Genomic DNA, 26,434 nt, shown 5'->3' with positions numbered 1-26,434 from the left:
CGCCTCAATTGTACTTAAATTGATGGTCACACGTCCCCTCCCATGCACACATTCTCTCCTGCGAGCTGTGAACTCATCTACACTCCAGACCGGTGGATCCATCAAACTTCAACTCTGCCTCTCTAAAAGCCTCTTCCTCCCCTGGATCTTCCAAGTGGCGGACATCACAGAACTAATCCTGGGAATTGACCTCTTACCACACCACCACCGATCTCCAAGCGTCGTTCGAGGTTCTCTGTTTCACCACACCACCAACTCTCACATCACGTGTGACTGTGCTCTGCCACCTACTATGAGTGTAAATGCTGTTAATTGTTTAGTGCATCAGTGCACGCTTCTCATGAGCAGGATATGTGCAACTGTGAATCGTGTCCTGGCAGAGAGTGCCAAGACCTGTGCCCTCCGCTGTGAGAATGCCATTTTGAAATATCGCATTGCATGCGCCGAGGATGAGCTTGCCATGATCACTGCCCCCATCAATTCACACCGCTCGGCAGTGCCCACACCCAAGCCTTCATCTGTCACGCCTGACAGCTCCGGCAACAACAGCGCACAGGTCAGCAACCCCACACCTATCTCGTGTGACTCCAGTCTCAACCACACAGTGTTACCCCCACCTCCCCTGCCCTGTCCCCATCAATTGTGTTCCACTCAAGGTCTCTCTCACCTGTTTCGTAAACTTACACTTGCGCGCCTCATGACATTCCAACCATCCAGTCCCTGACCATTGCCCCCACCGCCACGTACATGCACACTCGGTGTGTTGCTAAACATTCTCCCCCCTCTCGAACTTCCTCATATGGCTCGCTCCATAGCTCCATGCATGCCAGCAGCATCGATTCTGCTGAGCACATCTCTCTTGTGCACTACTGGCAATAGACAGCCTCTACACGCACCGCACACACCTGCCGCATGCTCAGCACTCGCAAACTGCCGTACACGCCAGCATAAACATAAGAAACATGTGACTTTTTTGCTGCCATTCCCCTCTTGAGCAGACAACTATGCTGCCAAGCCATGCACCCCTAATAAATCTACCAGCACCATGCCCCGCCCATGCACAGTCATCGAACATTCGGTTTCCTCCTTCATGAATGGAACTGCTCATTGCATCATCATGTCCGAGGGCCCACATGATCGCCACAAGGCTCGCTGCCTTAACTCACACAAGTTACGCTCGGATCGCCAGCAAATATGGGAACTTCTTGAGGCAGCCATTTTACGGCCCTCCGATAGTAACTGGTCGTCACCCATACACCTCATCCCTAAACTGGATGGCTCCTTTCATATGTGAGGCAATTACAGATGCTTGAATGCAAGAACTGTGATGGGCAATTATCTTATACCGAACATTTCTGACTCCACTTACCTTCTCTTGGGTGCTACAATTTTCAGCATACTGGATTGCAAATGCACTTATCACCAAATGGCAGTCGCATCCAAAGACATTCTGAAAACGACGATCATACCCCCTCCCCCTGCCCCCCCCCCCCCCCCCCCAATCAGGTTGTACGAATACCATTTCATGCCATTCAGGTTAAAAAACGCCACCCAAACGTGACTGTCTCTTGCTCCATTTCTTATTGACTCTTTCTCGCTCCAGTTTGACTTCTGTTTTGTATATCTTGACAATATCCTGATCTTCACCAAATCTGCACAATATCACAAACGCCACATCACGATAGTAAAGGACACTCTCACATCAAACAGAGTTTAGATCAACACTGACAAACAGCAACTACGCCATCAATCTGTCCATTTCTTGGGAATACAGTCTCGGCCGCTGGTATACACCCCCCCCCCCCCCTGAATCAAAGGTGCAATCAGTCTTATCCATGCTACTCCCTACCACATACAAAGAGCTCCATCGGTTCCTGGGAACAATAAACTACTACTGTCATCATTTGCCTGCAGCAGCCAACAACAAGGCCATCCTCACTAACACTCTTGCAAACTTGAGGGACGTGCCCTGTTCCGTGGACAGAACCAATGCACGCAGCCTTCGATGCCCTGAAAGACTCTCTCCCACAAGCCGTCATCGTCACTCATCCATTCTCAGATGGTGAACTCTTCATCGCCATGGATGCCAATGACTCCATGGTAGGTGTGGTCCTACAATAACGCCACAATGACATGGTCACGCCACTTCAGTTCTTTTCGAAGAAACTTTCACATGCCCAATGGAAATACTCAGCCTTCGACTGCAAACTTTTAGTGGTGAAACACTTCTGCCCTGATGTCAAGGGCCGACTTTTCTACATCCTGAACAACCATAAACCAGTAGCAGATGCCATATGCCACCCTCCTCCTGAACCCCCCCCCCCCCACCCCCCACCCCCTGTCTCTCTTGTCACTTTTGGTATTTCAATTTCATCTCTCTGTTTTCTAATGATGTCCGCCATATCAGAGGTGCCGACAACATCATTGCAATGTCCTTTCCCCCATTAGCAACTTATTAACGGTTGTCGACCTTTCCGATCTACACAAAAATAAGGATGAGGATACACAGTAACTTCTGAACAGTGTCTCGACTTCGTTGTCTTTCACCAAAGCAAAATTTGCCAGCATCTGAGAGGAGGTTTGGTGTGACTCTTCCACTGGCACCCTCCGACCCCTCATCCTCACCCCCTTCCACCATTCAGTGTTTGACACACTACATTCTCTAGCACACCCCGGAATTAAGTCACCTCCATGCCTCAGGTCCGAATGATTCATGTGATGAGACATTTAGCGTGATTGTCAGACCTGGGCCCAGAACGGCATCACCTGCCAGCAGAACAAAGTCACCAACCACACTTTCACCATGTACACCTGGACCTCATCAGCCCCCCTCCCCACCTCAGAGGGCTTCTGTTATGTTCTTTCTTCCATCAGTCTTTTATCTCAGTGGGTAGAGGCTGTACCTCTCACCAACATAACTGCCGAATCTGTGGCTAAGGTTTTTGTTTCTTCCTGAGTTTCCCACTTTGGCTGCCCCGCTACCATCACCACTGACCAGAGCCAGCCGTTTGAATCGGTACACTTCACCCAACTCTGCCAGCTGTGTGGTATCAACAAATGTCACATGGCTGCTTACCACCCCCAAGCAAATGGACTGGTAGAATGGTGTCATTACACTTTCAAGACAGCACTGCGGTGTCATGACAGTCTTTGGACCGAGGCCGTCCCGTGGGTACTCCTCAGCCTCTGGTCATAATACAAACCAGATATCGAGGCCACCACAAGTGAGTTCGTCTATGATGTAAACCCTGTCCTCCCTGGGGAGATGTTACAACCTACCTCCCCTGACAATCCCACCCCCCTTCCCAACTTTATAAGCCAGATCTGAACACATTTTGCAAACATTTCCCTGACTTCCCTGTCATGCCATACACCCCCTTCCCCATCCCCCTGCTCCTACGTGCCCTCCGATCTCTTCTCATGCAAGTTCGTTTTTTTCTGCTACGATGCCATCTGGGTTCCACTCACCCCACCTTATTCATGCCCATATGAGATCATAAACTGCCCTCCTGACACAATGGACATCCAGGTTAAAGGTTCGCTACTCACTGTTTCTCTCCACTGCGTGAAACTGGCACAAATTGACCCAGTGTCTTTCACAACCGACAACGTCATGCAGTCTCCCAGCACTGAGGACTCTCACTCCAGCTATGACCCTTCAGAGCTGCTGCTGCTGCAGCCCTCACCCAAACATGCATCTGTGCCACCATCAGCACCATTCCTCAGGTTCTCACCTTCTCTCTCTACCTCCTCCCCCCTACCCCATCTAGTGGTTCTGCAAACCAACATACCGTCCGAACATGTGGAGGACGTGACCATCCTCATTGGTGACAACCGCATCTTCACCCTGCTGTAAGACAACTCGCCCCACCTCACTGGGGACCCGTTTCGTCAGTCAATCGCTGGCTTCCGTCCGCTCCCATGCAGGGTCGACCACATCCTCCTCCGAGCTACGATAACCCCCTAGGGAGGGATACAGTTCGATTGCTGCCAGCTGATCATGCAGGGGACACACAGGCCAATGCCTTGTTCATCCACACCACCTACAGGAGTTCCACGTCGACCTCCCAGCATGGTCCCTGCCACAACAACTTCCAGCGATGGACATCCTCTTCACATCGCTGCCATCACCCTCAATCCCTGTCATCAGACATGCCCCTCTTCCACTGTGGGGGGGGGGGGGGGGCTGTGTTGTGTTGACAAGTACAAATGAGATATCTCTGCCATCGCAAGTTCTTTGACTCTGTAAACTAACGGCCCACGCCATCTTGCCAGTGGAGTTAGCTGTGTGATTTGTTTTAATGTGGATGTCCGTATGAAATACATCGAGTCCTACAGATATGTGTGTGTTTCCTTGGCTACAACACAACCGAAATCCCACAATCTCATGCACTTTGGGACTACCCTAGTTACAAGTATGACTGACAATTATAAATAATTTAAGTTATGACAAATTATTAAAAACTGTAATTGGTGACTTAATCAATTAGTAAAGTATGTCATCTTGTTCATAAAAATTATGGCAACAAAAGTATAATGCCGAAGTTCAGAATCTAAAAGGCATAGAGGCAAAATCTGCAATGAAAAGATATGATGTTGTGGTACTGCAATGTTAATTATTTTCTGAGTTAATTAGTTTTATGAAAATTGGATATGTTATTGAACAGTTGGAATACCAGTCTTTCTAATGTTGTATGTCAATTCAGCTAAATATGCAGATTAGTGCACCAAAAATTTCTCAGGGCAACTGTAATGTAACTTTCTATTAGCCCTACCTTTTGATTACCAAAGCACTCATGAAAAACATAGACACTACAAGAATCAGCAAATTAAAAATAATAACCTGAATAATAAATGCAAATGGATTTCAGCCTAGATAACATATTGAAATATATGCACATGTCACATATAAATTACATATGAAGCTGTACCAAGATATGATAAAACTCAGAATAAATTAGTTGTTGCCAAGAGTTGTAATCTTAACAGGTGGAGTACTTCCAACCTGATATGCCTCAAGTATCCTTTGGCATCAGTTTTGGTGAATTAAATAGAGATGAAGTGTAATTAAAGAGAATGTTTATGCAAGTGTATGTAGTGCAGTCAACTGGTCTGATTTTACAAATATAATTAGCAGAAGTAATTGAGAATGTGGACAGTAGGTCAAAAACACTACAGTATTTGCATTTGCCTTCAACAAAGGGTAGTTTTTACAACTGCTAGAATAAATGTAAACTGGTTCTACAGACAATGGCAACCACTGATCATGAGTAGGTACTAATTATGTTTAACTACAAATCATTTATTCTCATACAAGTGTAACATCTCAAGAATGGAAAGATTTAAATGTTCTCAATCAACAGCTGGATGGGTTTACTATATGATATAATTGGTAAACACTCAAGTAATTACCATGTGTACACCAAGTTTATCAAACTCTTATAAAAACCACATAGTGTGCACACACACGCACACGTGGGCACTCACACTTTCCTGCTCTGTGAAAGAATTTCATTTAACAGCTAATGGTCTACTGTTATTTTGGAGTTACATGTTTAATAAAATTATTAATACCTTTAAATCACTTGAGGCTCCTGAAGTTATTTTATCAGGACCAAAGATGAGCTCTTCAGCTGCTCGACCACCCATCAGCATATCCAACACAGCCATAAACTGTGACTTTGTAACATAGTATCTCTCTTTTTCTGGCATGTATGCAGTCTAGACAAAGTATTTACATAGCAATATATGTAAAAAATGTATGTACATCGAAGACATTGTCTAAGCAAACAGTATTGAAGACGCCATTATACACTGATCAGCTAGAACATTATGACTACTGACATGCTATCAATAAAAAACCTATCTAGGTGATAGCAGCATTGCCTGGTGATGAATGACTGCTAGTCAGACATACGTGCAAAGCACACAGTACCAGTGAACCAGTGAGCGTGTTATCCATGTGTGGAATGGGCAAGGTGTGTCATCTACCTGAGTTTCACTGTGGGCAGATTGTGATGACAGGAGGCTCAGCACATGCATTTCAGAAACTGCACAACTTGTCAGATGTTTGAGGAGTGCTGCGGTGAGTGTCTTCGATATGTGGTGAAACCCAGGTGAAAACATGTTGGGACACTGTGGGGTTGGGCGGCCACTCCTCATTACATACATCGGATCTTGTAGGCTGGGCAGAATGGCAAAACAAGACAGGTGGTGAACTGTGGCAGAACTAACATCAGATTTTAACTCTGGGCAGATTACAAATTTATCTTAACACACAGTGCACGAAACACTTCAAACAATGGGCCTCCACAACCGACGATCCATGCATGTGCCAATAGTAACACCACGACATTGGTAGCTACAAGTGAAATGAGCACATGACCATCAGCACTGGATGTTGACGCAGAGGCAGAGCATTGTGTGGTCTGATGAATCCCAATACCTTCTTCATCATGCAGATGGGAGGGCATGAATCCCTTGCCTTCCAGGGGAACAGCTCCTTTGACACATGTACCATGGGGTGGAGACAAGCTGGTGGCGTCTCCATTATGCTCTGGGGAACATTCATGTGGGCATCCATGGGTCTACTGGAGCTTGTGCAAGACACCATGATGGCCAAGGAGCATCATACACTAGTTGCAGACCACGAACACCCCTTCATGATGCTCATGTTTCCCCGACAGCAGTGGCTTTTTTCAGCAAGGCCTCACAATGTCAGGAGTGCGATAGAGTGGTTTAAGGAATGCAGTGGCAAGTTCCAGTTGATGCTTTGGCCCCCAAATCTGCCAGATTTGAACCTGAATGAACACATCTGGGATGTGGAGTCAGAGCTCATCGACCCCCTCCCCGGAATTTATGGGAATTACTCCCTCCAGTGACCTCCAAGGCCACACTTCTTACATGCCATGATCCATTTCCACTGTTATTCAAGCCAAAGGTGGCCACACCGACTATTAGGTAGGTGATCATAATGTTTTGGCTGATCAGTGAACTTTACAATGTTGTTTGTCTGGTGTGACAAATAATGGGCAAGTCTTTTTTAATTTTTTTGAAGATCTATGGAAAAAATCTTGACCAAGAAGGGTGATTTAAGTTGACTGTTTTATGTTATACTGAAAATTTAGTACATAATTTCTTGAATTGTCAGCACTATTGAACTTACATGGCCAAGAGATGAACCACGTTGAATAATAGTCACTTTATGCAGTGGATGTGAATCTTTTGTATAAAAAGCAACAATTGCATGACCACCTTCATGATAAGCTGTTATTGTATTTGTTTCCTCATCAGGTATTCTCGATTTTCTTTCAGGACCTAGTATGAAATTAAAATAATGACAAATTCAGAGTGCAAGGAAATGTCTCATTCAATACTAACTGCTACTGATTTACAGCAAACTGTGTAGACTTTTGAAATACACAAGTTAAATATATGTAAATAACCTTTTTGGGTGAAATCTTTGGAAAAGTCACAAATTCTACCAATTTAAGTTGCTAGACTTTGCTCATTGTATGCAGTATGTTAATAAACCCAGGGGGATATTCAAGTTGTACTTACGAGGGGGGGGGGGGGGGGGGGGGGAAATCGGACCCCAGGCTGCAAAGTCTAGGTTAGTTTTAAACTAATTAGGAGCCACTACACCAGGACCTCAACAATGATACCTGCTGTAATCATCTTGAGACCTGAATTTGCTGACATAGCATTTGATCTATGAACAGGAAAGGCTGTTGGTCCAATATCCCTGTTATTTTCTAGATATGTACAAAGGAGGGAAGTCATAAAAAACAGCAAATAGTAATAGCACAGAAAATGATAACAAATCATAAACTTCCTTCTCTTCCTAATATACTTTGCTGTTAGTGTCGGAGTGATAGCTGATGTTTTGTGTGACCATTTTAAAAATTACTCACTTCTTCCATTCTCCATCCACCCTCTTTCATTTTTGGATCAAGGTATCACAAGTTTTGGGAATCATATGAATGTTTTTCATGCTTTTGTTATAAAGGATTATAACATGCAAGAGTGAAAGAATCGAGGGATGCATTTTATTTTTATTAGAAATACAAAGTAATATTTGTCGTATCTACTAGTGTTATGCTTCGATTTAGTGATTTTCTTGTGGTTCACCCAAATCTGTTCATCTTCAGATAATCACATGATAAGAGGTATGCGAGAGAGAGCAGTAATCTACTGTTGTGTTCACTGTGTCAATTCTTCTTACAGTTGTGTGATATGGACAGAAAGACTGGCTGATCCCAATGAGATGAATATGTGAAGATCTAATACTCCAATTGTGCTAAGTAGCCTTTTTTTCAGAATTGATTTTATTCACTCTAAAGGCGCTACAACCATGTGACTATATTACACTGAAAGCACTTAATCATTATGACAAAGGTAACGAATTATAACAGTGATGAACAGACTGAACATGTTCAGCAATTAGTGTTGAATTACATCAGTTTAATGCTCAAATGTAATAATTGCCATATTTTTTGTCATGTTGTGGACATAACACTTGGACATAAGCAATCGATCTGTAACAAGTATTGTTTGTTACAACACTTACACACCCCGATATGTTAAACTTACACCAGGTTTCGTATTACAACTTCTGTGCTCATGCTCACAACAGTAGTGAGGCAATAATGTAATTTTCACATGAAGGTGAAGTGTCTCAAGGAGCTAACAACAAGGCATCATGTCTATTCCATGTTCTGAATTGCACTACAATTTCTGTCATTGTGTCTGATAACAAAAGGATACTTGCAACTTGCAGTGAGAACTACTGTGGATGAATATGTATATGTATATATATGTATATCTAAAAAGAAAGATGATGAAACTTACCAAACAAAAGCGCTGGCAGGTCGATAGACACACAAACAAACACAAACATACACACAAAATTCTAGCTTTCGCAACCAATGGTTGCCTCGTCAGGAAAGAGGGAAGGCGAAAAAGGGTTGGTTAGGGCTGGGCTATGTTGTTCCTGTGGTGAACTTGTGTAGGTAGACAATGATGTGCATAAAGGTTAGGTGGTTGTGTTGCCGCCAAAACACGTTAAAGGGTGGAGAAATTCGGGAAAATTTCGAAAAAACTACGTGAGGATGTATTAAAAGGAGTGGTTTGGTGGTGGCAGATTATAGAAATGTAGCTAACAATTGTTTGATGAAGAAATAATGACGTTAAAACCTGTGGGAAGCGGCTAAAAATGATCGGTGATGTGAGAAAAACGGAAATGGAAATAAAGCAAAAGTTATTAAAACTGCCGAAAGGGTTGTTTAATAGCTAAAAGGAACTGTTTGTGGACTGGAAACGGTGGATTTTATAGCAGCAAAGCGGAAAAAAAAAAAATTTTTTTGGTTATGGTTTCGAAGTGATTTACGTATTATTACGTATTATTGAGTGTATATCGACGGGATAAAATTGTATACTGGAATACGGTAAAAAAGGAGAAGGTGAATAGAAAGTGAAACTGCTGGCAAAAACAGAAGGAGGAAATAAGACGACAGAAAAGACTTCGAAATGTAACAGTGACAATAACAATAACGATAACAATAACAAACGTGATTGTTGGCTTCAAATTAATGATATGAATATAATAGAGGGAAACATTCCACGTGGGAAAAATATATCTAAAAAGAAAGATGATGAAACTTACCAAACAAAAGCGCTGGCAGGTCGATAGACACACAAACACAAACATACACACAAAATTCTAGCTTTCGCAACCAACCAATTTTGTGTGTATGTTTGTGTTTGTTTGTGTGTCTATCGACCTGCCAGCGCTTTTGTTTGGTAAGTTTCATCATCTTTCTTTTTAGATATATTTTTCCCACGTGGAATGTTTCCCTCTATTATATATATATGTATATGTTCACAGTGCCTTGTGCCCTATTAGACTGCATGTAACATAAGTATCTGGTTTCAGACCACAGTTTCATATCCTGTGATAGAAATCTTGCCTTAATACAAAAGTGCAAGAAGGTAGTTAAGTGTTAGGTACCTGATGATTTAAAAGAAGTAGTTACTTCTTCAGCATGCCATTCTTTACCATTCAACACCCTCACAATGGAAGAAATGGATTTTATTGACTGCTACTGATAAAGTCATCAACACAACATAGCTAATCATCAGTTATGCTGCACAAACTAAAATCATGTCACATGGAATAATGCACATAAAAAGGACATTCAGCAACAGTGAACAGTGGGAAAACATAAACATCCTAAAGAAAGGCAAAACTGTTGGAGATTTCATTCACACACAAATTTCAGTAGTGCAAAACATTTCACGACTCTCCACTGAAAAAAAGGACTTGCTTGCTATAGTACCATTTGTACCACACCACCATCAGCAGTTTTTCTTAGTGATTTAAGTAATGATACTGCAAAGTGATGATTTTTATTTTGTGTTGTTTACATGTCATAAGATATTTATTCCATGGTACATGATTCAATGTGATTTTTTCTCACCTTGCAGTTGAGTTTATATTTCCTAGATGACAATAAATGTTTAATACTATACAAACATGCATGCTAATTTTGTATGTGATACAAATCTGTTTTTTATAACAATGAAAACAATCAATTCATCATCATCATCTTGGACAGTTTCCAGCCTCTGGCTGGGTCTGTCTGGAACATAGGCCTCTCCATCATCTTCTGTCTTGCCACCATCTCTCCCTCTTCACCTTGGTCCAGTCTTCTCCTTTCTTGTGGACGCATTCCTCTACTCCTTTCAGCCATATGTCTCTCAGTCTTCCTCTTGGTCTCTTTCCTTCCAGTTTCATCTCATGTATCCTCCTGGGTATCCTCTTCTCCTCCAGTCATTGACTCACTTTGGAAGATGTTGCCCACAGTTGGCAACAAAACATCAGGAAGCAGAAGTCTTACAGATAGACCATTGCCTCTCAGCCTGGATGTTTCAACTAATGAAGACACCAGTTGTGAAAGCCTACACATTACAATTAGCCCCCAAACAATTGGGAAGCTATGATGTACCATAATTCAGTTGTACATCAAAAAAAGTGATCCATTATAGGTTGTTGTCAGTAGTAAAACTGGCATTAATTACCAGTTCATGAATGTCAAACTGGAGCATGGGGTAACAAGACCTAGTATAAAAAAATAATTACAGCCATTAAAATTAATGGCTAAAGCATGTAAAAATTTTAACAATCTTCATGGTATGTAATATCTGCAGGTTCTGCAAAAGTAAGTAATAGCAACCTAACAAAGTATTAATGCATTTAAGAATCACTCACAATTAAGCAGATGTTAAAACAGGAAATGTTTGCTATCATTAAGTTTAGCGACCAGGCTTACAGTCATTGGACATTGTATTGTTAATAATGTAAGATTTTTTATTCTAGTGTGCATACATTTTCATGTAGGCAATGACTCACTGAAGTCAGAACTATGAGTTGGTCAGTGTTAGAGAAGTGGCATCATGTGGAATGGTAATGAACACAAAATTTAAGATGAAAGTGGAGAATTAGTAATTCAGGGACAATGTGATGAAAGTGATGACAGTAATTGGAAATATGGTGATAAGGAATTATTAAAAGAGTAGTGTTTCAATTATGAGTGATGAATATATGCCAATATGAGCTTCTAGTACAACACCACCAGCCCATAGCACTGGCATAACAAACAGTCACCATTTTCACATTTGCTTTGTCATGAGTGATTCTTAAATGTGTAAGTACTTTGGGAGGTTGCTATTATTTACTTTTGTGAAACCCACAGACGTTACAAACCACAAGCATTGTTAAACTTTTTACATGCTTTAGCCATAAATTTTTAATGGCTGTAATTCACCATACAGCAGAGATGCTGAGTTGCAGACAGGGGCAACAAAAAGACTGTCACAAAATAAGCTGTGTGCCAACAAGACCTTTGTCAAAAATAGACAACAGACACACACTCACACTCAAGAAAATGCAACTCACACATACATGACTACAGTCTCTAGCTGCTGAAGCCAGTCTGGCTCTTGTGTGTGTGTGTGTGTGTGTGTGTGTGTGTGTGTGTGTGTGTGTGTGTGCCCGTGTGCACCTGTCATCTATTTTTGACAAAGGCCTTGTTGGTCAAAAGCTTATTTTGTGACTGACATTTGGTTGCGCATATCTGCAATGGAACAAAGGACTGAGCAGAATACCACCAGCTAAACTTCAATGTCCCTGTTACAGTTTTGTGGAAAATTGTTCCAGCTAGATTGGTTTCAAAAACTACATTAATAATCAATGGCCAAATTTTGCTCAGCTGTTTATTGATGACTCTTAATATTGACATACTTCAGCAGTAGGGTGAGCATTCTTTGCCCTGAAGCAGAAATATCCGTAGCCCTCAAATTGCTCTGTTTTTACTATGGATATGATAACAATAGAGCAGGTCATCATTCAGAGAAATTTTATGAGAAATTCTAGTGAATAAAATAAGAGGTATGGGAATCTTGTTTCATTGGGTCCCAGCTGAGTTAGCTCTGGCTGACAGTGAGAGGCAGGCCAAGTGGCTAAGGAAACAAGTGTCACTGGTCCTATGAAGAACACCACTCTAGTACCCTTAGATTTCAAGATTTGTTTACAAACACTGGCTGATGAAGAATGAAAAATGGCTTGTGTCTTTCAGTCTGCCATTAATGTAGTATTACACTAGAATTTAACCAGGAATTAGAAACACTCTTTGGATTTGAAAATTTCACGTGAACAGGGAACTAATAATTACTCTGGTAAGAATGCATACCAATCATAGCTGAACTTGTGATGTTCACCTGCTTTATTTCTTCGTTGATAGTCTTTGGTGTTGACATACTGCATTGTTATACTGGCTGAAAATAGGGGGTGGAAGTTCAACACTGACTAATGGAAATGATGTAGCCTACAGTTGCACAATTGTATTTCACAGTTCTTTACTTTCACTGTTCACAATCCTCTGTTGTCCATCCTCCCCCATCACACAGTATTGTTCGTTAAGGCCACTCATTATGTATCACTTAATATAAAATGGCTTTTGCTATGAATTACCTTATTTTTATTCACTCATTTCTGCTGCTGCTGCAGTTACTCCCACTTGTCCAAAACTGCTTGCTTACATCTGGTGGGTGGAGTCCAGCTGGCATGCTGATTGGCTGCTGTGGCTTCTCTTCATAATGGCTGCTCTGACAAGCTTGATTTTTGGTTGGCTGCTACGGCTGTCCTCTATAATGGCTGCTCCGATGAACTGGATTCCAGATTGGCTGCTGCATCCAACATTTATAATGGCTGCTTACATAACCTTGGCCAGTGATCTTCTGTTGTTATGCTGTGTTGTTAATGCTTCCTACCACATTACTTGTTCACCCGCAATAAACCTTTCGGAATACTGTAATTACTTTTCACTGTCAACTAGTCTGTTTAGTGTTCTCAGTAATGTTGGTGCCACACTGACTTTAAATTCAGTCACTCAATTTAAACTGCACATTTCACTGTCCAAAGTTTGCGAGTCCTTGTTTACTGTGTCCAAATACAATAGTCCCCACCCGAAAGGGTACCGTATATGACATATATAACATTCTCCTGCTTTATTTCTTCGTTGATAGTCCTCGGTGTCAACGTACTGCATTGTTATATGGCTGAAAAATGGTGGGCGGGGGGGGGGGGGGGGGGGGGGGGGGGGGAGTTCAACACTGACTACTGTAAATAATGTAGCTGACAGTTGTACAATTGTGTTTCACAGTTCTTTACTTTCACTGTTCTCAAGCCCTCAACATTACATAATTATATGGCCAGTTCACTATTGGTAAATGTTGATAAGCCTCACTATTAAGTTGCAGTGAGTATCAGCATACTGCTACAATAGTTTGCTGTTGAACACCTGTTGTTGTTGTTGTTGTTGTTGTGGTCTTCAGTCCTGAGACTGGTTTGATGCAGCTCTCCATGCTACTCTATCCTGTGCAAGCTTTTTCATCTCCCAGTACCTACTGCAACCTACATCCTTCTGAATCTGCTTAGTGTATTCATCTCTTGGTCTCCCTCTACGATTTTTACCCTCCACGCTGCCCTCCAATACTAAATTGGTGATCCCTTGATGCCTCAGAACATGTCCTACCAACCGATCCCTTCTTCTGGTCAGGTTGTGCCACAAACTTCTCTTCTCCCCAATCCTATTCAATACTTCCTCATTAGTTATGTGATCTACCCATCTAATCTTCAGCATTCTTCTGTAGCACCACATTTCGAAAGCTTCTATTCTCTTCTTGCCCAAACTATTTATCGTCCATGTTTCACTTCCATACATGGCTACACTCCATACGAATACTTTCAGAAATGACTTCCTGACACTTAAATCAATACTGGATGTTAACAAATTTCTCTTCTTCAGAAACGCTTTCCTTGCCATAGCCAGCCTACATTTTATATCCTCTCTACTTCGACCATCATCAGTTATTTTGCTCCCCAAATAGCAAAACTCCTTTACTACTTTAAGTGTCTCATTTCCTAATCTAATTCCCTCAGCATCACCCGACTTAATTAGACTACATTTCATTATCCTTGTTTTGCTTTTGTTGATGTTCATCTTATATCCTCCTTTCAAGACACTGTCCATTCCATTCAACTGCTCTTCCAAGTCCTTTGCTGTCTCTGACAGAATTACAATGTCATCGGCGAACCTCAAAGTTTTTATTTCTTCTCCATGAATTTTAATACCTACTCCGAATGTTTCTTTTGTTTCCTTTACTGCTTGCTCAATATACAGATTGAACAACATCGGGGAGAGGCTACAACCCTGTCTTACTCCCTTCCCAACCACTGCTTCCCTTTCATGTCCCTCGACTCTTATAACTGCCATCTGGTTTCTGTACAAATTGTAAATAGCCTTTCGCTCCCTGTATTTTACCCCTGCCACCTTTAGAATTTGAAAGAGAGTATTCCAGTCAACATTGTCAAAAGCTTTCTCTAAGTCTACAAATGCTAGAAACGTAGGTTTGCCTTTCCTTAATCTTTCTTCTAAGATAAGTCGTAAGGTCAGTATTGCCTCACGTGTTCCAGTGTTTCTACGGAATCCAAACTGATCTTCCCCGAGGTTGGCTTCTACTAGTTTTTCCATTCGTCTGTAAAGAATTCGTGTTAGTATTTTGCAGCTGTGGCTTATTAAACTGATTGTTCGCTAATTTTCACATCTGTCAACACCTGCTTTCTTTGGGATTGGAATTATTATACTCTTCTTGAAGTCTGAGGGTATTTCGCCTGTTTCATACATCTTGCTCACCAGATGGTAGAGTTTTGTCAGGACTGGCTCTCCCACGGCCGTCAGTAGTTCCAATGGAATATTGTCTACTCCGGGGGCCTTGTTTCGACTCAGGTCTTTCAGTGCTCTGTCAAACTCTTCACGCAGTATCATATCTCCCATTTCATCTTCATCTACATCCTCTTCCATTTCCATAATATTGTCCTCAAGTACATCGCCCTTGTATAGACCCTCTATATACTCCTTCCATCTTTCTGCTTTCCCTTCGTTACTTAGAACTGGGTTTCCATCTGAGCTCTTGATATTCATACAAGTTGTTCTCTTATCTCCAAAGGTCTCTTTAATTTTCCTGTAGGCGGTATCTATCTTACCCCTAGTGAGATAGGCCTCTACATCCTTACATTTGTCCTCTAGCCATCCCTGCTTAGCCATTTTGCACTTCCTGTCGATCTCATTTTTGAGACGTTTGTATTCCTTTTTGCCTGTTTCACTTACTGCATTTTTATATTTTCTCCTTTCATCAATTAAATTCAATATTTCTTCTGTTACCCAAGGATTTCTACTAGCCCTCGTCTTTTTACCTACTTGATCCTCTGCTGCCTTCACTACTTCATCCCTCAAAGCTACCCATTCTTCTTCTACTGTATTTATTTCCCCCATTCCTGTCAATTGCTCCCTTATGCTCTCCCTGAATCTCTGTACAACCTCTGGTTCTTTTAGTTTATCCAGGTCCCATCTCCTTAAATTCCCACCTTTTTGCAGTTTCTTCAGTTTTAATCTACAGGTCATAACCAATAGATTGTGGTCAGAGTCCACATCTGCCCCTGGAAATGTCTTACAATTTAAAACCTGGTTCCTAAATCTCTGTCTTACCATTATATAATCTATCTGATACCTTTTAGTATCTCCAGGGTTCTTCCATGTATACAACCTTCTTTCATGATTCTTAAACCAAGTGTTAGTTATGATTATGTTGTGCTCTGTGCAAAATTCGACCAGGCGGCTTCCTCTTTCATTTCTGTCCCCCAATCCATATTCACCTACTATGTTTCCTTCTCTCCCATTTCCTACACTCGAATTCCAGTCACCCATGAGTATTAAATTTTCGTCTCCCTTCACAATCTGAATAATTTCTTTTATTTCATCATACATTTCTTCAATTTCTTCGTCATCTGCAGAGCTAGTTGGCATATAAACTTGTACTACTGTAGTAGGCGTGGGCTTCGTATCTATCTTGGCCACAATAATGCGTTCACTATGCTGTTTGTAGTTTTATTAAACCTACTCCTGCATTACCCCTATTTGATTTTGTGTTTATAACCCTGTAGTCACCTGACCAGAAGTCTTGTTCCTCCTGCCACCGAACTTCACTAATTCCCACTATATCTAACTTCAACCTATCTATTTCCCTTTTTAAATTTTCTAACCTACCTGCCCGATTAAGGGATCTGACATTCCACGCTCCGATCCGTAGAACGCCAGTTTTCTTTCTCCTGATAATGACATCCTCTTGAGTAGTCCCTGCCCGGAGATCCGAATGGGGGACTATTTTACCTCCGGAATATTTTACCCAAGAGGACGCCATCATCATGTAATCATACAGTAAAGCTGCATGCCCTCGGGAAAAATTACGGCTGTAGTTTCCCCTTGCTTTCAGCCGTTCGCAGTACCAGCACAGCAAGGCCGTTTTGGTTATTGTTACAAGGCCAGATCAGTCAATCCAGTCACCCATGAGTATTAAATTTTCGTCTCCCTTGCAACTACTGAAAAGGCTGCTGCCCCTCTTCAGGAACCACACGTTTGTCTGGCCTCTCAACAGATACCCCTCCGTTGTGGTTGCACCTACGGTACGGCTATCTGTATCGCTGAGGCACGCAAGCCTCCCCACCAACGGCAAGGTCCATGGTTCACCTATGAGCAATAAAAAACCTAACCACACAGTTCACAGTTCTTTCAGAATAATACGGTATGTGTGACACTATTTTTCAAATAAATTAAACACACATTGTCATTAGTTGCTCTAGCACACAACCTAATTGTGTTACACTTATTGCACAGTTAAGTTGATGCATTGTTGTTAATCTAACCAATACAGGTTTAATGTCTGAAAATCAGCCATGGACCAACTGTCTTGGGACCAAAATCCAGTCCTTTATATATCCTCACAATAACAGGCACTGAAACTATACATTGTTCAATGTTTAAGTTACAGAAATTCCAATTAAAACATAACTTATTCAATTAACTGAATACAATGAAGAATTCCTTCTCTTTAACAGTTCCTTCTAGCATAAAGGTTAGGTCAAATTATTTGTTTAAATAATGAAATTAATAGATATAGTTACACAAACAATACTTTTAATAAACCTGGTAATTATTTTGGAATTAATTAAGGGCTGGCGTCGCTAATATGTTTTTGAATAGAGCAAAATAAATACTTTAAGAATCCTAATAGTTCTTCTTCCAAACATTTATAATTAGTACATAATTTATATTTGTTTAGAATCTTAGTCATGAAACAATTAATGATTTCACTCTATAATGATGTGGAACACAAGATATTAACTAGGAATGGTCAAAATAAATTGGGTAATTAATTACATATGCAAAACTCGGCACAAAATTAGACCTGGTGTTATATTTCTTAAGACTGTGGGCCAAACTTTCTGTTTTATGGAAATGCAGATTATACCCATTCATGTTAATGGTAAAGAGGCTATGGGAGCCTTTATATTGTAGGAAGTAACAGCTTTTTCATGAGATGAGAAAACATTTTATTTTTCAAGCAAAGATCAAAAACTAACAAGAATAAACAACTCGTAACCAAGCCGACTATGGCAAAGATAAATATCTATCAGCTGCAGCTTTCACCCGCTGTTTTTGGTGCAGTGGATAAATGACGTCACCACATCAGCCCCCCTCCTACCAGCTCTCGTGAAAACATCTGGTGCAGGCAATGGCTGCTCCTGTTCTGCACTTGCTGCTTCGTTGTCCTCTTCTGAAACCGAGGGCTCGGCGAGACTATCTGCTGTTTCTTTGGCCTCCACGTTTGAGGGTGATTTTGCAGACCGAGGAAGGAGTGTACCCTCTTCGGTGTAAGCAGGTTTAAGCCACTCAATTGAGACTGACTCTTTTTTACCATCCTTATCGATTTTGAAGCTGTGGTTTCCTCTTGTGATTACCCTGTATGGTCCAGAGTAAGGCGAAACAAGCGGCGGGCACACCGTATCATCCCTAAGCCACACGTGGGACGTTGCTTGCAGGTCTTTATGTACAAACACTCTCTGGTCTCCATGTCTGACAGGGTTAGTGGGTTTGATGTTTCTCATTCTAACGCTGAGTTGTCTCGCGAATTGCGTGCATAGCTCAGGGGCGAACGGCTGTGTAGATGCTGGAATGATAAATTCTCCAGGAACCCTCAATTGCTCGCCAGAAACCAATTCTGTGGAAGAGCATTGTAAGTCCTCCTTCACGGCCGTTCTCAATCCGAGTAGGACCAGCGGTAGTGCTTCAGGCCATGAAGTGGAACTACACATTAATGCAGCTTTGAGCGTGCGGTGTAGTTGTTCCACCATTCCATTACTAGATGGATGATAGCTTGTGGTGCGTAGGTGGTTGCACCCGCACAGTAGTAAAAGTTCATTGAAAAGTTGGCTTTCAAACTGCCTTCCGCGATCTGTTGTTATGTTTTGCGGAACGCCAAACCTGGAGAACCATGAATGCAACAGTGCTTTTGCAACTGACTCCACAGAAATGTCTTGTATTACAACTACTTCTGGCCACCTGGTAAAACGATCAACGATTGTGAGCAAACAGTGTTGTTCTGAAGAGCATGATAGCGGGCCCACAATGTCCACATGTATGTGTGAAAATCTTGCAGATGGCGTCGGGAAGTCAGCAATAGGTGCAAAGACATGTCTGCTGATTTTATTACGCTGGCATGTTAGGCATGCATGCGCCCATGCACGACAATCTTTTTGTATTCCAGGCCACACTACTTTGGAGGAAACTAACTTGGCTGTAGCTCGTACTCCTGGATGTGATAGGTTATGTAGTGCACTATAAATCTCGCGACGATATTGTTCTGGTATGTAAGGTCGCTCCTTTCCTTTTGCTACATCACACCAAATTCCGTCTGGAACATTTGCAGTGCAAGTGCAGTGCAGTGCAGTTCTCTGTTCCTCTATTAGACGGCGCAAGAAAGGATCTTCTCGTTGTTTAGACGCTAACTCGGTCCAACGAATTGAATTTAAACTGGCACAATTCCTAGACAGGCAATCTACGACCAGGTTGTCTTTTCCTGAAATGTGACGCACGTCAGTTGTGAATTGTGCAATGTACTCGACTTGCCTGCACTGACGTGGTGAATTGAGCTCTGTGTCTCGTTGAAATATAGCTACTAACGGCTTGTGATCGGTAAAAAATTCCAAAGTGCCTCCCTTCGACAGACGTGCGAAAATGCTTTATGGCTAAGTAAATAGCAAGCAACTCACGGTCAATAGCACTCCATTTTTGCTGCTGTCGAGTCAGGTTTTTAGAGAAAAATGTGAGCGGCTGCCATCTGCCATCAACTTCTTGCTGTAGCGCTGCACCCACTGCTGTTTGGGTCGCATCAACCACGAGCGCTAAAGGAGCACTCAATCTTGGATGTCCCAGTAGTGTTGCCTGAGAAAGACATTTCTTTAAGTCATGGAAAGCTGCTTCAGCATCTGGACTCCATGGAATTTTACGATTTCCTGTTGTATTTTTACCTGCAAGTAACATTGTGAGTGGCTCTTGGGCGGCAGCTAATTTAGGTAAGTGATGTCTGTAATAGTTGAGCATGCCTAAAAATCTGCGAAGTCCTTTGTAAGTTGTGGGAAGGGGCATCTGTGGTACTGCTTCAACCCGCTCAGGCAAAGGTGACAGGCCTGCTGCTGAAACCAAATATCCCAGGAACTTAACCTCGCGTTTTCCAAACGTGCACTTTGTTTCGTTAATAATTATGCCATACTCTGTCAGACGTCGGAAAAGCTGCCGCAGATGTTCGACATGCTGATATACAGAACCAGAGAATACTAAAATGTCGTCCATATAACAAAATACGAATGGTAATTCTCGAAGCACCTCATGCATGAATCTTTGCCATGTTTGGGCAGCGTTTCTGAGGCCAAATGGCATAAAATTGTACTCAAACAAACCGAATGGTGTGATAACTGCTGTTTTTTTAATGTCAGATGGAGCCATGGGAATCTGGGAAAATGCTTTGGCGCAATCAATCACACTAAATATTTTGGCATTGCTAATCGTACTGTTACAATCAGTCACATTGGGTACTGGGTAGCGGTTGGGAATTGTGCGGGCATTAAGCGCCCGGTAGTCTCCACATACTCTCCATGAATTGTCTTTTTTATGAACCATGTGAATTGGAGATGCCCATGAACTATCAGACCTACTTACAATACCTGTTTTTAGAAGTCTGCCGAACTCAGCTCGCGCCACGAGCAGCTTCTCTGGAGGCAGACGCCGCGGGCAGAAGGCAACGGGTTGACCTTGTGTCGTGCTGATGTGGTGTTGAGCATTGTGTCTGCATTTCCTGGTTGCGTTGACGGGTTCGGTAAGTGCTGGAAAGTCTTGAAGCAGTTTACGAAAAAGTGATTCTTCCGACAGTGCTCTGATATTGCCTACAGTATACAAATCGTTATGACTGTCGGGTGTCTTCTTGCGTGACGCACACATGTGCGCCCCGCTTAGTTGCGGGTATGTAATCGTATCACAATATCCCGACGCGGATGACGTGCTAGAGGAGCCGGAAATCGTGCGGAAAGACAGGGGCACATCACACTGCACTTAAACCGACGCGGAAAACGCAGTAGGCAATATCCCTTCTGTGGGAACTGTCACCAAACGACGGTTAACCAGGTCGGGCATAAGTGGGTAGTTCCGTAAAAAGTCCACTCCAATTATAGGACTCGGCACATCAGCAACCACAAAAGTCCATTTTGGATGGAAGTTGGAATTCAGATGTAATGCCAACTGTTTCTCACCATAGGTAGATATTCTGGAACTGTTTGCCGCAGTCAGCACATGTTGTGTTGTTGTCGTGAGTATATCACCTCTCTTTCTTGGATAAACACTGACTTCTGAACCTGTGTCAATCAGAAACTTCTCACCTGAAGAGAGGTCCAACATGAACAATTGGTGTGATTGGTTGACTGCAGATACCGTGGCGTTTTCACCTCTTTGAATCACGCTATGGCTCGGGCGCCTATGTTGTTGTTGATGAACGTTAGCGCCCCTTAACGCCCGCCTTTTAAGTTTGGGTAGCTGCAGGGTTGAATATATTGACGGGCAGTGTTACCGAAGCGTCTGTGATACCAGCACCATTGATCTGTCAAATCCTGTTGGATAGCATTTCTTCGTCTTTTCCAACTGCGACTTTGTAGCTGCTGGTGGTGTGAAGTTACTTGCACGTTGAGTTTTGCCACTTGTGCTGCCAGTTGCTGTTTGGTGGGTTCGGTCGATGAGCACTGCTGTTGGGAAGTATTATTGCATGTTCCTGGCTCACTGAAGTCAGATTCCATCACACTACACGTTCTTGGGCCTCTATCCTGGCTGTAGTTGAATTCGGAACACGCAGAAACTTCGGTTAAGGTGTTTGCGATGGTATCTGCCTTTTTTGCTAACACTTGCAATGGTAAGTCTGTTTCTGCTGCAATGACGGCATGGATGTTGGCAGGAAGTTTACGAAGCCATATTAGACGTAAAGACTCTTCAGGTAGGAGTTCCGGGCCGGCTAATGTACATAAGGCTTTGAGTATTTGTGACAGAGTCTTGTCGCCCAAATCTTTGTACGCGAAAATTTTTTGTAGTCGCAAATCTGGTGACAACGTATAATGCTGTATGAGAGCTTCCTTTAGCACAAAGTAATTTTGTTGCGACAAGGTTTCTTCTACTTGCTCTATCACTTCTAAATTTAGATGTGAAACCACTATATTAAACTTGTCAATGTTGTTAGAGACCCCACGCTGCCGAAATATGCATTCAGCCTGCGTAAACCAAAGCTGGGGGCGCGTCGGCCAGAACGTGGAAAGCTTAACATTTCCGTGTCGCGTGTAGGTACTCCCATCTTTTGCGTTAACATCTGTCGTTCCGTTTTGTGGCGAATCAAAGGGCGTGGATCGCGATCCTTGGTCGAACAGACTGTAGTCTTCAATCTTGATTCCGCTGCCCCATGCTTTTGTCTCTGAATTCATTATTCTCGTCGGTATATATTTTTCTTTATGCTTCTGCTACGATTTTTCGGGGTCACCACTATGGGAGCCTTTATATTTTAGGAAGTAACAGCTTTTTCATGAGATGAGAAAACATTTTATTTTTCAAGCACAGATCAAAAACTAACAAGAATAAACAACTCGTAACCAAGCCGACTACGGCAAAGATAAATATCTATCAGCTGTAGCTTTTACCCACTGTTTTTGGCGCAGTGGATAAATGACGTCGCCACAAGGCAGAAATGAAAATAAAATGAAATTAAGGAGGAGGCAGACAGCAAAACAAGAGAGGAAGTAAAGAGATCCCAGCTTGCCTCATCACAAACTCCTTCCCAATGACAGCATACTGCTACCAAGGATAATCTTCTCACTGAATACCACAAGATGACTGCCCAACACATAGATTTACACCTCACCTGGATTGGTCAACACTGACATTGGACTGTTGATGACTGGGAAAATGTTGCCTTGTCAAATGAATCTCATTTTAAATTGTATCGTGTGGAATGAATCCATGGACCCTCCATGTCAGCAGGGGACTGTTCAAGCTGGTGGATGCCCTGTAATGGTGCAGGGCATGTGCAGTTGGAGTGATATGGGACCCCTGATATGGCTAGATATGACACTGACACGTAACACGTACATAAGCATCCTGTCTGATCACCTGCATCCATTCATGTCCATTGTGTATTCTGATGAACATGGGCAATTCCAGTAGGACAATTTGACACCCCACACATCCAGAATTGCTACAAAGTGGCTTCAGTAACTCTCTTCTGAGTTTAACCACTTCTGCTGGCCACTAAACTCCCCAGACATAACATTATTGAGTGTATCTGGGATGCCTTGCAATATGCTGTTCAGAAGAGATCTCTACCCCTCGTACTCTTACACATTTATGGACAGCCCTGCAGAATTCATAGTGTCAATTCCCCCCCAGCACTACTTCAGACATTAATCGAATTCATGCCACCTCATGATGTGGCACTTCTGTGTGCTCGTGAGGATCCTACATGATATTAGGCAGGTGTACCAGTTTCTTTGGATCTTCAGTGTATATGAGGTGGTCCATTCCAAAACTGGTCTTATCCAATTTTTTTTATGAAATGAGTGAAGCCTAGTCTGATTTTCTTCAGTACCCAGCGCATTGACTGATTAGTCTATATTCACTCAAAAGTTGTTCTTTACCATAGAAATCATTAGCTAAAAATCGGTCATCATTCCAAAACTTGCCTTATTTACTCCCAGTGTCGTTCCAATAGTCGTCTTATCCTATCAGACAATGAAATTCTTCATATTCCAGTCAAAGGACATGCGCGATATTTTTCATGCGTTTTTACAGCTGTTGTCAGTAAAGTATGTAGACGTGTGCAGTTTTGTGACAAAATAGGATTATGATGGAAGAAAGAATTACTCCAGCTCCAAAAGACAAAGCAAGGTGCCATAAAAGTGATCCTGCTTTATGGAAGAAGACCAAGGAAAAATATAAAAGGTAAGAAAGATGTCAAATATGTGCAATGTGTTTACACGACTGGTTTAGGCTGTGGTGTCAATGATCAGTGAACTTATAAAGGTTACCAAAACGGCGGTGGTGGCTGCTGAAAATAAATTTTAGGTGTTCACAAATTTTTAGTAATACAATAGATTGTTTGCACAGATAATTTTTTTTATTTATGGTGACAAGCAGTTTCAAAACTCTCAGGTTTCTAAATTTGGTGTGGATTGCGCAGTGAGAGACTGGAAGAAGGCTGCTGACAATATGATGAAAAAACCAAGTAGCTGGCATTTCAAATTTTCTTCAGCAAAGCGGTTCATCTTGTGTAAAATGTCTGAAGGAAACGTGACAGTACAAGGAGAACCGAATTACAATGTAGACTGTGGTTCAGGAAGGTCTGTGATGAAGAAAGGTAAACGTTTGATGAATATGGATGTTCCACAAGTTGTGTCCTCAGGAGTGCCCTTGAACCCAGCCAAGATTAAAGACATACAACATTTGCTACAAAAACATTTTGGATTGGAGTGGAAGCTGAATGAAGAACTGGCTTTCTACAAGAATTTGTTAGCATCCAATACTGGAGAAACAAATTACTCCCCTGAAGAGACAATCAACCAATATTGTGAAACTCATGAGGATTTGACAGACTTAGTTATTTGAATTCTGCTCTATGAATAATTATGTGGAATCATTATTGTTTACTATGAACTGTGTTTTTTAAGTTCTAATAAGTGAGTATAAACTGAATGCATCAGCACTATCACAAATGCACACAAAAAGTATATTCCTGAGTACATGAACGACGCATTTGCAATGTGCTGCAACAAAACTTGTCTAATCCTGGATATAAAGCAACATAACCAATTTCTCGATGGGAATAATTACATGCCCAATTAATCATGACTTTATTTATTAAAATTATGTATTCCTACCAGGAAAAGAGTTCAATTTCTGTCGGCATTAAGAAGTTTTTAGTTTTTTGTGTCTCCTGTAAAATTTATTATGGATAAGGCAAGTTTTGGAACATACCACCTCATATGGTCTCTTTAAAAACACAATCCCAAAGTGATGATGCTGAGGACAGACCATCAGTGTTCGATTCTTGTATTCAGCCAGCACTCCACTATTGCTGAATTGTCAGGTTGGTGTACAGCACAATGTTCTTACATGCTGTCATACGTCTACCCAATATAAGACGTCCCACAATGACAAGGAATCTCACATATGCCCGATTTTCTGAGGGCACTTAATGTCACATTTTCTGAGAATCCTTTTGATTCTAGAAGACACGTAACCAAAACATACAAGAAGGCCATTGCTGTGGGTGTTTTCCCACCTTGATTTAGATCCCTACATTTAACTCACTTTGATTAGAATGCATTCCATATCTAATTATTAGAATAACATTTCTGTTGGAACCCATTTTTAGGTGTTGTAGCTCACCAGGGGGCTGTTGGGATCTGAGACCACATGTACTCCACATACCATAGAGCACAAAATATCACCACATTATGCAGGGTGAACACAGCTTTTGGCCTGCAAAATTTAATTCTGCATCGGTCAGTTTGCAGTAGACTATGTCTCAGCATTCTGTCACCTTTTCTTTGTATCATGACATCTAGAAATGGTAGCTGCTACCTTTTTCTGCTTCCATGGTGAACTGAATCCTTAGTTGGAGAGAGTTCAAATGTTGGAGAGACTTTGGTAGTGCCCCTATTCCACGGAGCCATACCACAAATGTATCATCAACTTACAGCCAAAAGCAGGAAGGATGAAGAACTGCAAACTTCAGTGCTTTTTTCTCAAAGACAAAATATTACAATACGCCCTATACTTCATCAGCATTTCATCAAAATGTGAAGAAAATCCCTACATTTCATCATCACAGCATATACATACCTATCTTAACATACCATAATAGTCATAGGCAACCATATAGGTAACCTTATAATCCTACCTGCTGACAAAGGCTCCACACTGTTCTTTTGAACCACAAGGATTACCTGGCAGAAGGACTCCACCACCTTTCAGATTCATCCACCTACAAACCCTGTCACAGTGACCCCTTTCCAGAAGTCCAGTAGGAGATCCTCAAATCATCTCCTCGAATCCCTAGTTCATCACAGAACCTGTATAGTTTATAATAACCTACCATTTTTGAGAGTATATGAGTATATTAGATGATGTAATATGCAGTTAATTAGACCTCTAGCTATATGCAATGCACAAATGCAATAGCATAGACCTAATGCTACCTAGCGCATTGTTTGTCTTTAGTTGTTATTATTAACAAAGTATGGATTATCTACCCCATTTGTGAATGTTGTAGGTAAATGCTGTCACTTAGACATGGTTATATACTATGTGCACAACTCCAGTAATAAATATAGACTTTGAACAGAAGTCTGTAGCTAAGGTAGAATTTTCAAAATTTTTAGGTGTGTCCATTGATG

General features: G+C 41.8%; 1 protein-coding gene across 1 annotated transcript in view; it reads right to left on the bottom strand.

Moving 5' to 3' along the window:
* The window catches only part of LOC124777907 (ATP-dependent zinc metalloprotease YME1L-like), a 170,089-nt gene that overhangs the window by 25,918 nt on the left and 117,737 nt on the right, over window positions 1-26,434 (bottom strand). The window contains exons 11-12 of the mRNA XM_047253460.1: window positions 7,166-7,317; window positions 5,575-5,721 (exon numbers count right to left, since the gene is read on the bottom strand). Of these exons, the coding sequence (XP_047109416.1) occupies window positions 5,575-5,721; window positions 7,166-7,317 (299 nt within the window). The remainder of the gene's footprint in view (window positions 1-5,574; window positions 5,722-7,165; window positions 7,318-26,434) is intronic.

The sequence above is a fragment of the Schistocerca piceifrons genome, chromosome 1, assembly GCF_021461385.2.
Source record: "Schistocerca piceifrons isolate TAMUIC-IGC-003096 chromosome 1, iqSchPice1.1, whole genome shotgun sequence".
In the NCBI taxonomy this organism is placed as follows: Eukaryota; Metazoa; Arthropoda; class Insecta; order Orthoptera; family Acrididae; genus Schistocerca; species Schistocerca piceifrons.
The sequence above is the reverse complement of the archived record's forward strand: the minus strand, read 5'-3'. Positions and strand labels throughout refer to the sequence as shown.